At 46.3% G+C, this 13,002-nt stretch overlaps 1 protein-coding gene across 1 annotated transcript in view; it reads right to left on the minus strand.

Moving 5' to 3' along the window:
- Positions 1-4,129: 4,129 nt before the first annotated feature.
- Hydin (HYDIN axonemal central pair apparatus protein) overlaps positions 4,130-13,002 on the minus strand; it is a 337,184-nt gene continuing 328,311 nt past the window's right edge. The window contains exons 83-86 of the mRNA XM_048437266.3: positions 12,133-12,283; positions 10,520-10,750; positions 6,370-6,594; positions 4,130-4,816 (exon numbers count right to left, since the gene is read on the minus strand). Coding sequence (XP_048293223.3) covers positions 4,334-4,816; positions 6,370-6,594; positions 10,520-10,750; positions 12,133-12,283 — 1,090 coding nt within the window. The 3' untranslated portion in view covers positions 4,130-4,333. The remainder of the gene's footprint in view (positions 4,817-6,369; positions 6,595-10,519; positions 10,751-12,132; positions 12,284-13,002) is intronic.

Here is a 13,002-nt window from a genome sequence, read left to right on the forward strand (position 1 = left end):
CAGGGAATGCTGCATTTGCTTTTAGATCCAGGATGCTACACCTTTAAACAAGTGAGAACACACACAGAGCACATAGTGCGCTTGAAAGTAGAGCGTGAGCTTTAGCTCATAGGTCAGAAACACCGTGAGTGAGGGGTGTGGTAGACAGAGTCCTTGAATGTGGAAAACTCTTGTAAAGACAATGAACTTCTCCAGAACCAGTGCATTCAAGAGCAAAAAAGATTTCGCCTGCGTAATTAAGGTCCATAACTGAGGTTGACTTAAAGGGGAGGGGGATTATTGTGGGTGGACCTGAGATAATCAGGTGAGTCCTCAAAGTGCCATGGGGAGATTCTCCTGATGGCCCCAGGGGTCATGTTATGAATAGTCTATGATGGTAATGACGTGGTCTCTAGCTGCTGAGAGCAGTCCCTGTCATCGATTGCCAAGAAAGTGTGATTCCATCCTTAAGACACAGGAAACGACTTTGACAGCACACAGGGGACACTCAGAGGCATATCTTTTCTTACTTGAGTCTTCACATGAAGACGGGGCTGGCCCTTGATTTAGCCTTGTGGATCTGTGGACCCAACTCAGGCCATGTGGATGCTTGATCTGCAAACACTGAGAGAGAACAAACCCGTGTTGTTTTAAGCTCCTAGGCTGGTAATCGTGTATGACGTGTCCACAGTAAGCAAATGCTGGGCTTACTCTAAAGCTCAAGAAGGCATGGAGAAATTAACCAACACATTTCCATGTGTGTGTTTTATTACCCATAGGGTCCTCGCATGGGGCAAAAGCTTTCCCAGCACAGCCCAGTGAATGGAAGAAGTAGCCCCTTGAGCACCCCACCAGTATGAAAACCTCGACATGTAGATAGACTCGTGCCCTGAGAAAACGTGTTGTCTGGTAATTTCCTCCTTTTGCCTTGCATCAAGCTCTTGTCAAGGACATTCCAAATGTCGAGCAAAGTTTATGTATTCAGGGTTCGATGATGGTTGATAAGAATGAAAAAAAATTAAGCCAAGGTAATGGACTAATTTTGGTCTGATTTCTACAGTGTGAGTTCACATCAGGTGAACCTATGTCTAGTAGAATATTTCACCTGTTTCTTTACTGTTTGGGGTTGGCTCCTTCGTAAAGGTGAGCTGAATTTCCCAAGGGCCACACTATTCACACTGTGATGAGGGCTTTAATAACCGAAGCTCTGCAGTTTTCTTTATTCTTTTCCAACTAGCAGGAGCTCTTTTCTCCCAAAACTGCATTCTGAATCAGGTTGCTAAGAAACCAGCTTCTCCATAAAGCCCAAATGAAGCTTTGTCCACCTTTAGGTCAGAAGTTTCTGGAAAGAATCCTCCCTGATATCTTAGAGAGGCAGCGGAATTAAGGTCACTCATTTACCCTGGGACACTGGGAGTGATGACTAGGGGCCATTCTTGCCTCTCTGCCTGCCTTCCTCTTCTCTGACCCTGCACTCCCTACTCCAACTCTTGTAGACTACGGGGTAATTCATATGCTGCAAGCTCTCCACTCTTTCACAGTGATGATTCATCTTGCAGCCCCATTCTGGGGGCTTGTCATTGCAGACTTTGGGAGGGTTCTGTCGTAACTGTTTCCCACACGTCTACCAATGCGTAGAAAGGTCATATCATAATGAGTTGAGAGGCTGCAGCTGAAGTTGTGCCCTAATCAAAGCTGGAGTTTCAGGGGAGCAGCCCAGCGGTCTGGTTTTGCAAGTCCTCCCCGGGGAGTCTGATATAAACTAAAACCGGGAAACTGCCAACTGTAGTCTCTGTCGGTCATAACAGTTGCTCGTGGACTTTTCAAATCCTCTCAGATTGCTAGCTAGTGTGGTCTTTGCTCAACCAACCACTGGAGAAATCTGCCATCTAATTCTTTGCCTTTAAATCTATTATTTGTGTCTTTTAAAATTATTTTATCTTGAAAAAAATAAAAAAAAATAGCCATGCAGTGATGGCACACACCTTTAATCTCAGCATTGGGAAGAAGAGACAGGCAGATCTTTATGAGTCTGAGGCCAGACTGGTCTACAAAGTGAGTTCCAGCACAGCCAGGCTGTTACATAGAGAAAACCTTCTCAAAAAACCAAAAATAATTTATGACATTATTATATGTGCTTTGCGCGTGCGCGCGCGCGCGTGTGTGTGTGTGTGTGTGTGTGTACATGTCATGGTGTATGTGTGGAAGTCAGAGGACAGCTTTCAGGAGTCACTTCTCTCCTCCCATGTGGGTCCTGGGGATTGAACTCAGGTTGCCAGGAGTGGCAGCAGGTGCCTTCAGCTGCTGGCCCCTATTGATTGTCCGTTTACTGGCTATAAAGTGAATTGTTCATGAACTATAGGCTTGAGTTCACAAGCTTTATAGGAAAAGCTTCATTTGGCATTAGTTGTGTATGGCATCTACCGGCTGAGGGTTTTGAGGAGGTGCAAAATCTAAGCTCTTTTCCTGTTGGTAAAACACCTTGAAGGGTTGGGAGAGGACTTGGTGGGCAAATCTTGCTGCACAAGCCTGACAATCTACATTTGAAAACAAGGATCTAACTAAAAACTGGAGGCAGTAGTGCATGTGTCTGCAATCCCAGCTTGCCTCTACTGGGAGGTGGGAGGCAGGCACTGGGGAAATCTCTGGAAGCTCATGGGCCAGCTAGCCTATCAGCAGAATTGAGTAAGAGAGACCTATGACCCCCATTCAAGTACCATGGCACATGCATACCCACACTCACACACACATACACACACACACAAGCACATGAATGCAGGCACATGTGTGCATACGCACACACACAGCACTGCCATTTAAGTCATGCGGTACTACAAACTGTTATCCTAGTACTCACGAGGCTGAGGCAAGAGGAATGGAGTCAAAGACAATGGAGTCTTAAAAGAGCCAAACCAAACTCCAACAAACCAAAGAGAACCTCTAGACTCTCCCCGCCAAGCCTGTAATAGATACTGGGCTTATTGAAAAGTAGATTGCTGGACTGTATCCCACAGATACTGAGAATGTGAGTCTTTAGCAGCTTCCCAGATGCTGCTCCCGGGGGTGGTCCTGGGACCAGTCGGACATCTACTTCTTTAGAGACTTCATTCTTTAGAGACCAACTGCTTTCATACTTCTCTCTCGCAGGTGGGGTCCCTGGGATAAGAAAAGGGAAAGTACTGGAAGCAGGGGAACACTTAGTGAGAGGTTAGTATCTGTAGAAGCAAATCTACTTCAGAGCTAGTGTGTCACCATATTGATTTAACACGTGGCCCCTGTAGGTCATTGGTCCTATTAATATACACTATGAGGCCCCGGGGTAAAGAGGTGGGTATGGGATCCTGTCTTTGGGTTGAGGCGGTGCTCCACATCTCTGTATAGGTGGAGCTTCCTGTGGGCAGGAAAGACACCTCGAGGCCACCCTTTAAGAGCATGTGACAGAGTTGCAGTTTCAACATACAGAATTGGGATGAGGTCCTTACCACAGAGGGATTCCTGACTGAGATGAAGTAACACAAAGGGATGACCGTGCCTGCTGTGTGGCCCTGCTTCTCACTCTGCGGTTCTGTGTGTATATATTCATATCATAAGAATACATGGCAATCTCACTCCACTCCAGCCCAGTTCAATCAGTACTTGGGGAGAGTAGGTTTTGGGCGAGAATTAGGCGGCTGTGTGTAGGGATGAACAGAGAACCAGTGACCTCCAGCTGACTGCTGTACTCAGGGCTGGGGAGGAAGACAGAGGTAGGGGTCTTCACTAGCATTCTCCAGGATCCAAAGTCCAATGAGGACTGACCCTCCTGCCGTGAACAGAAATGAGCTCTGGAGGCTGATGGAACAGAACACAAGAGAAACAGTAAGGGACAGCATCCCCGAGATGCCCTCATGTGACCTGCTCATCACTCTGGAGACGATGACTTCTTTAGTTTTTAAGAGAAAGCAGGAATGATATCACATCAAAATAGAGTCATATCTGGGGCTGCTGACATTTTCAGGAGAATCAGCAGCCCCTCTGCTGGACACTCGGAAGCGCTGTGTGAAGAACACGAGTGGGATACCCGGGTCTCCTTACGGACTGGAACCATGAATAGTGTGGGAAACACAACTACAGAGACAGCCACGGATTCATCTCGCCCAGATGTAGGTCGTTATGTGTCACTATAAATTTTAATGTGGAGCATAAATTTCATATCTGTGTTTGTAAAACATAATATAGAAATAACTTCCTCTATAATTGAACACATATAAGAAAGTCCTTGAGAAACCCCCATGCTCTTCTCTAGTCTTTGCTAGGACAGCACAGCACATGGCTCGTGGCCGGAGATGGCGGCACTGGCTGATAAAGTTTTGACTTACGGGGTGATCCCCTTCAGATAATAAACCCATTTGATTCCGGATTCGGTGCCTTCACACTGAGGGCAGGTGACAATCAGCTTGGTGGTGATAGGGGTTTTACTGCCTGATGGGTTCCCCTCAAAGTAGACTGTGATGTTGTTGATCTTCTTGGACCGCACGGCCTCCACAGCCCGGATGGTGAAGGCTGGGTTCTCCACAATGAAGGAGAAGTTTGCTGCATGCAAGAAGACGTTCTTGAACGGGATGACGATGTTGTACCCGGCTCTGATTAGGAAGGGGCCTTGGGGCTTGGGAGGCAGGGCAATCCCGAAGAGTGGGATGATATATTCACCACCTATGAGTGACGACAGGCTCAGGATGCCTTTGGTCTCACCCAAGTGGCTGGGCTCAAAGAAGACTTCCACGCTGACCTCGGTGCCGCCCTGGGCTCCTGGGGCTGCGTTAATGACTCTTTCCGTGTGGAAGTCGGGACAGTCCGTCTGAAAGGAAAACAGTACCTTGACTCATAGAAGATCCTAAAGAGACTATCGGAAGCCCAGGCTGAGCCCTTCCACTCTCTGCCATTAAAGCACTTATGTGTGTGTGAGGCTGGGCAGGCTGTGATGTGATATCCTACACACTATGAAGCTGAGGTCTTTGCAGGTAAGTATCACTCATTACAATTCCAATCTTGTTACTAAGGGACATTAATAATGCACCTTAAGACGTCCAGATATATGCCGCTGCTAGGGAGAACTGGGACAGTGCTCCGTACCTAGTCTTTCTCTCCTTTCAATCGCGTGGAAGATGGGGCAGTCTGGCTTGAACAAACTAAAAGGCACCATTTGTATCCTAGAACATTTAACTGTCCGTGGGTCCCACCAGGGTCTTTTCAGCTCTTGACTACTATGGCCAGGAGCATTTGAGATAGGATTGTTTTTCCACGGACTCCCCAAGTGCCTGTGACAAACAGGTTCTCCTCTGGCCCCTTACTAGACAGACAGCACAAGCAAGAAATAAACCTTTCCTTTTCCTTTTGAGACACCCAGATCTCAGGGTGGCTACTACTACACATAACCTGGTCTCTTTGGATTGATATGATAGCCAAGAGGCCTATGCTTCTTGTTATAACTATGGATTCCTGATTTTCACTGGGGACATCATCATCCATTTGAAAAGCCTCTCTTCCTAGTTCCCCTTGTGACTCAGTTTAGTCCTGTGAAATCTGGTTCCATGGGGCATTGGGAGAAGTGTTGTATGTAACTTCTCTTCCCTGTATGAATGTCATGGTGATCCATGTTGCTTCAGTATTGGGAAAGAAAGAGTCTGGGTGGTTGATGTCATGGAGTCACTATTGTGGACCAGACTGCTCACATCCAGACTGTTGTGAGAGGCACTCACTTCTATTTGCTGTTATTTACATTTTCTGCTGTACATTCTAACTGTTATAATGGCTATGAAATGCTTGCTATGGGCTAGGTCCTACGGGGGAGGCTTTGCAGATATAACGCATGCAGGTGAGTGCTCATGGTACTCCTGTGAGGCTGCAGGCTGCAGGCTGCTGTGGTTCGGATGTTATGAATCTCTTTGGTGAGGTATTAAAGATGTGGAATCATGAGGACAGCCTTCTTGTACGAGTGAATCCATCCACAGATCAGCAGACTGACGGGCTAATGGCTTGAGAGTATATCTATTTATAAAAGCCAGTTGCTCTCCCCCGCCCCCCATAGATTCACCCCTTATGACTTTGGGACTCCTCAAGGGATTTACTTTGGGATTCACCAGCCAGGGGAGCATACCAGATGTAGCCCTTTGATCTTGAACATTCAGCTTGCTAATTGTGAGCTGAATAAACTTTTAATTATTTATTCATTTTATACATTATCCAGTCTGTGGTTTTAATTTATAGAAACAGGAAAAGGCCCAGACAGGGCTATTATCTCCATATATAGTTAGAGAAATTAAATAAATTAGCCTGAGTCCTCTTACCACGTTGTCCACTCACCTCGCCATCGGCTCACCCCGCCGTCTGCTCACCCCACCGTCCGCTCACCTTGCAGTAGTACTCTGTCTTCTGTCGGGTATAATTGGTGAACTTTGCTAAAATGCTTTGACTGCTGCCAAAAACAGTCTGGAAGTGGACAGGTTTCTCAGGAGGTGCAGGCAAGGCCTTCAGAGAAAGCTCATACTGGTAGTAACCCAAGTCACTGTTGTGCAGGGTCAGTCTCCCGAAAGTTTCTCCAGCTTTCAGGGGCTGGAATTCAAATGAGAATGTTCCCTGGAAGAGAAGACAGAGGCTCTTGTCATGCTGGAAGTTTGTTCCATCCTCTCCCACCAAGTGACCTGCCTCAGGCCTTGAAGCAGCTGGTGGCAAAATAACGCTTCAGAGATAAATACTAAAGCTGACTCTGAGCCTGGGAATTTCAGCCCAGGTTAGCCCACTCTCTCTCTGTTTTCTCCTCCATCTGGTTTTCTCTATTCCAGGTATTTCTCCATCCCAAATCTTTCTGAATCTGAGAAACAGGTGTTGGCCTCTGCCGAGGAAAGCACATTTATGGAAATCAGCAGCAGTGAAAGGTCAGGCAGCCCCTTCTTTGCACATAGTCAACTTCCTGGGTTCCATCTCTGCTTGAGAAGAAACATTCTCTTCTCTTCATTCTCACAAAACGAAGCAAGAACCAAAGGCATTGTTTATAACAGCAAAGAGAGAAAAGGACTCAAAAGCACTGCCAGTCGGTGACTGGCTTGATGACTTGGGGGTTTCCCATCTCAGTAGAATATTATACAGCCACAAAAGACTGGGGCAGAGTTATAATGAGAGGTGTTGATTGTCTAAGTGGAACAAAGGAGCTCTGAAAAAATACATAAATATCCTACTTGCTTATTAAAAATTAATTTACTGTGTGTGTGCACATATACACTTGGCTAGAGGGCAGCTTTCTGGTGTTGGTTCTCTCCTGCTACCTTGTGCGACTCAAGGATCAAACTCAAGTTGTCAGGCCTGTGTGCAAGAACTTGTACCCACTGAGCAACTTTGCTGTTTGTGTGTAGCAAAGAGTCCGTAAGAACAGATGTTCCTAATCGGGCAGTGGTGGCACGCACCTTTCATCCCAGAACTTAGGACAGAGGCAGGGCAATCGCTGAGTTTGAGGCCAGTCTGGTCTATAGAGTGTTCCAGGATAGCCAGGGCTACACAGAGAAATCTTGTAATGAAAAAATAAAGCAAAAACAAAAACCAAATAAACCATCAGTAGTCAAACCCGGTGATGCAGGCCTTATAACTCTAGGTAGTTGAGAGCCCAAGACAGGCAGAGCACAAGGTCAAGACCTGTCTGGATTAGAGAGTGAGTTCCAGGTGAGTCTGAGTAATTGAGTGAGAACCTGTCCCACGGTAGGGGTTAGGGGGTATGGGGAAACAGTCTGTAGTTCAGTAGGACAGAGTGTTTCAAGAATGCACAGGCTCAGGTTTAATTCCTAGCTCTTCCAATTGTTTCCTAACTTAAAGAAATTCTAGGGAGAGGGCGTGGTAAAGCGCAAGCATGTCACTCCTGGGACAGACAGAGAAAGAGTAAGCCTGCAGGCTTCAGTTGTGTGCACGCCTTTCTCCCTTGCCAAAGCGAGTCTCTGTCCCTTACATCTTTACTCTAGGGAAGTGAGCCATGTTGGAAAATGCTCTAGGGGGTGGTAGACATAATGACTGAGGTCCAGTCAACTGCCAATAGAGAGCTAAAAACCCTCCCAGCAACCCCATGCCTGGGTCTGGAAGCAGATTATCTAGTCTCAGGTGTGGGGGTTGGGGATGACTAGGTGCCTGGTTGACTGCCTGCCTGGAACCTCATGAGACACAGCCCCCACCCCCAGCAACGATGGCCCAGCCAAGCTGCCACAGCTGGACCCTAACTGTGCAGAGAGCAAGCATTTGCCGTTGGACAAGATGCTAAGTTTGAGAGTAATTTGTTATGGATCGGCAGATAACAGATAATGGAATTCCATTCAAAATCCAGCGTTCACTTTATTTTTCTTTATTTCTTCCGAGCAATGTGGCTTCAAAATTTATATAGAAGAGTCAAGAATAGCTGACAGATTTCTGAATAGCAACAAGAGTGTAAGCTATCACTAGAGTTGAATTGACAGCTTTACCTGATGTCAACCAACCCTTATCTAAGTCTATGTTAATAAAACACAGAAGTATTTGCATGAGAACAGAAATGATTTTACCCCAGAGGAATAGACCCATGGATGGATGCGCTTGGTTTGTCTTATACATGTTTCTGCAGAGCAGTAAGTTTTGTTTTGCTTTTGTTTTTTGGGGATAGGGTTTTAAGTAGCTCAAGTTGATCTCAAACTCAATACATAGCTGACAATGATCTTGAACTTCTGATCCTCTTTTCCGTCCCTCTGCAGTGCTGGTATTACAGGCATGTGCCACCATGCTCAGTTTAAAACCAGAGTTTTAGTTAGTCGGAGATAATTCATATTGACTTGGAAAGCAAAGTGAAACTTTGACTCACATTATATATAGAAACCAGTTCTCTAGGTTTAGGGTAAGAGAATGATAGTAGCACAACATTATTTAGACTCTCTTCAAATACCTGTTCTATCCATGCCCCCCCGCCCCCACTAGTTAGGTGCAAAATAACACCAAGCTAACATCTATAACGAAAGCAAGTGTAGGGGCGACCTCAAACTCAAATGTGAGTAGGTGGAGCCAAAGTACCAATAGCGATGAACCTGTGTAATATTAGCTCCTGCATGGTGGGGGAGCATCAGCTCTGAGAGTCAAAGAGCCCAGATCACTGCTGAATTGAGGTGGAAAGCCTAGTGGGACATCAGAGCAGAAGCTGGAGGGGTGGTTTCAGTTTAACTACAAGTTGTAATAAGATTAACCTAGTGGGGGCAGTAGAGACTAGTTGAAGGCTCAAAAAAGAGCGCCTGAACTGGTCAAAGGCTGCAACAAAAATAGGATCTTTAGTTTGAGGCCATTCTGGGTGGCACAGTGAGACCCTGTCTCAAAGAAGTCAGCCCCAAACCCAACTTAAAGCAAAACATCAACAAAAACTGACTGTCTGGCTGAAGCCCCCTTCTGAAACAGCCTGGCGTGGAGAGAAATCTTTGAGAATAGAGATTACTTGATCACAGCAAAGACACAGGAGACAAAGGACGGATACAATCCTGCCGGCTAATGGCGGGCAGCAGAGTGGAGAAAACTAACCTAGTCCTGGGGATGAGGGAAGAGACGGAGTAGTGTGAAGGGGACAGGCAGAACTGGACAAGGCTGGGAAGGCAGGGAAGGTAGAATGGGGACTTTGAGAGAATTCAGACAGTGAGTTTTAGAACGATAAACTGAGAAAACGAATAAAAAGGAAAGCACGTCTTCCTCCTGGTTCATAATTCCTGATCATGTCTTCTTTATCATGGTTGGAGGTTCATGCGTGCCCCTTCAGAACACTCTGCACAGAAAAGCAAGTATAAGCAACAAGTGTACAAGCATGTGTATGTGTGTGTGTGTGTACATGTATGTGCATATAAATGTGTATGTAGTGCATGTGTATATGTATGTATGTATGTGTGTGTGTGTGTGTGTGTGTGTGTGTGTGTTTTATTCTGATACTTTATACACTTTGCTTTCTTTTTCACACTAAGATCCATGGTCTAGGGATTGAACCCAGAATACCCCATGCATTTTGGGCGAGTGTTCTGCAACTAAGATACACTTCTAGCTCTATGATACTTTTGTTTGTTTGTTTGGTTTTTGTTTTTTGAGACAGGCTCTGTGTAGCTTCAGAGCCTGTCCTGCAACTTGCTCTGTAGACCAGAGTGGCCTTGAACTCACGAGATCCACCTGCCTCTGTCTCCCACACGCTGGGATTAAAGGTGTGTGCCACCACCACCTGGCTCTATGATACTTTTATAATAAGAAAAAAGATGTTTTCCCTTTAGTTTGAACGAGTCAAACAATCAATAGACAAAGAAAATAGAAAGTAGTCCATTTTACCTGTTCCTACCAAAGCTAAGTGTCCCTAGTTCACATGAAGACTTTGACTGTAGAAGAAAGGAACATGAGGCTAACTATTCCTGCCATTCTTCTTGCCCTCTATCAGGGCTGGCCCACACTCAAGGGTTGCAGAACATAGACCCAAAGGCCCCATGGGTAGAAACCTCTGTCCTATCCCTCAAGAGTCCCCTGGCCGTCATGTCCTCACCTCAGAGTTTGCAGGCACAGCAAACTGGGAAGGTAGGATGATGTCATTCAGTTTGCACTCTGTAGAGAAGGTCACAGAATAGGGCAGGGGATTCTCCAACTTGATGGAGGCTGATGCACTCTGGCGGACTGAGGTTGTCATCTGGATGGTTTTTATAATGCCAGATGGGATGACCCTGAAACTCACAGTGTAGTACAGGAACTCGTTGGTCACCTCGTTCCGGAAGATCACCTGTGTTCACAGGGAGGATAGAAGGAAACGGGGAGAGGAGACGTTAGCACAGGGTCCTCTGTGCACACTCAGCATCTCCTGCTATCTGGGAGCCTTGCTGGGCACATGAAGCACACATACTGGGGTAGTCCAATCCCTGCTAGGCAGCCTTTCTCTTTTGGAACTGTAGTCTGGCTTTTTGCAGGTGAGAATGATTTACGAATCTCGGTTCCCTTTAGAAGACACTAGAGCAGCTTGGTCCATTGACAGAATTTTACCAGTGGGGACAGTTAGGCAACCCCAGAGAACAAGTGAGATCTTCAGACCTTCAAGCTGGAGTGGCATTCACGCCTACTGCTGTTGCCGCCAGAGTTGTTAGTCAGAATGACAATGACAGACAGCATCTAGTGCTCACTCAGGGGTTAGTATATGCCAGGCTACACGATCCTCAAAATGTGTCTCAGTGTCCTCACCCTTTCCAGAGGAGGGAATGGAAGGGAAGCTAAGCTCAGAGTTTTGCTCCAGGTCATGTGTAAAGAGGTATCCTGCCTGGGGTGACCTCAGAGCTCACCCTGAAAGCACTAAGTAGCCCCTCCCTACAGCGGACACTCTGCTCATCTGTCGGAACTCTCCAGGGAGAATGGGAATGTTGGCCCGGTGTGCTTGTGGTCATTCATATATAACAACTTAAAATACATTTCTTTTGAGACAGGGTCTCTTGTTGCTCAGGTTAGCACACAACTCCAGAGGCAGGCCTCACACTCTTGAGTGCTAGGATGTCAGGTATTGTCACTGTGCCTGGATTTCATACAGTTGCTCTTGTGAAGTAGACTCTATCCATGTGTTTGCTCTTCTTAATATATCGGAATGTCAATCTTGTCATCATTGGGTGGCAATTTTATTTATACAGCCTGGCTTTTATATGCATCCTTTTAAAGACCTTGTCTAGTCTTATACTTTAAAATCTTTCCCTTGGTGATTCTATCATTAACGATAACTTCAGAAACTGTCTATAAACAAACAACATGCAAGTCTTCAATCCTGACCTCTCCTGTGAGCTACAAATTTCACATATACTCTTCTACTTCAAAGCATGTATCTCATTCGAAAGTTATGCATTGGCAGAATAATTCTGTTTCCCTCCATTAGTCTGTGCTTCATAAGAATAGAGGCCGTGCCTGACTTTGGCCATTGCCATGCCACCAGCACGTGGCACAGAGTGTGGCCTATGCACTCAATGAGTACCTATTAAACAAATGAACGGATTAGGCAAGCTAGCACAGAGGGAACGCTGCGGTGCTCGGGGACAGTGCCTGGAGGATAGCATCTGCCGTTTTCTAACACCCCAGGGTCCCAGGGTCAAACCTCCAGGGGCTTGGGAGGTGCCTTTGATATGATGATACCTTCGCAGTGTACAGCCCCTCCTTGTGGGAAAAGAAGTTCAGCTTGTAGTCTTTCTTAGAGCCAGATAGTACGTCGATGTAATCAAGGCCCTTCAGAGTGACACTCAGGTCTGGTCTCTCCGGTTTCAATATTTCCACAATGACCCGGAATCTGGCGCAGGACAAGAGAGGAGAGAGACAATGAGAAATGCCGAGAGACATGGCGTGAGGCTGTCCAAAGGCGGGAGGGAAAGAGGCTGTGTCTAAGGAAAACTGCTTCTGCTTTTAACGGAGATTGTGTGGAACTGTGTTTCTAATCTTCATTCTGTCACCAATAGCAACTGCCACTTACTGAGCCAGGTACCCAGCAGTTCCTTCTCCGTGCTGTTTTCAGATATCCAGCTGTCGTGTCTAGAGGAGGTTTGTTTCATTAACACCTCCACTTTACGGGAGGGGAAACAGAGGCCCAAAGAAGGACGATAACTTGCTTAGACAACACGCGTGGCTACTGGCAAAACTGGGGTTCAGACTTAGGTCTGAGCTTTAGTCTGCAATGCTAAGCAGGTGGTTGTCAGGAAGATGCACTCGCAGCCTCCATTTCTTCTCTGCGGAAGAAAAGGACGAGGCTCCTTGCTCTTGATCTCTGCTGGTTCTTGCATCCCTCTCTACTTTCTGCTGTAATCACAGTTTGAGGGGTTTTCTAGAATTATAGCTAGGATCAGGCTATAAGCCACTCAACAATAACAAAGACAATGACCGTTAGGATCATCAGAACTACTGTTTATTGGGCATGTATTTTGTGGGAGGCAGTGCCCTACAGTCTATAAGAATCAGCACTGAACAAGACGACTGGGTTCATGTCCAGAAGACACCTGGCTACACAGAGGACTA

Source organism: Myodes glareolus, chromosome 22 (genome assembly GCF_982192425.1).
Source record: "Myodes glareolus chromosome 22, mMyoGla1.1, whole genome shotgun sequence".
Classification (NCBI taxonomy): Eukaryota; Metazoa; Chordata; class Mammalia; order Rodentia; family Cricetidae; genus Myodes; species Myodes glareolus.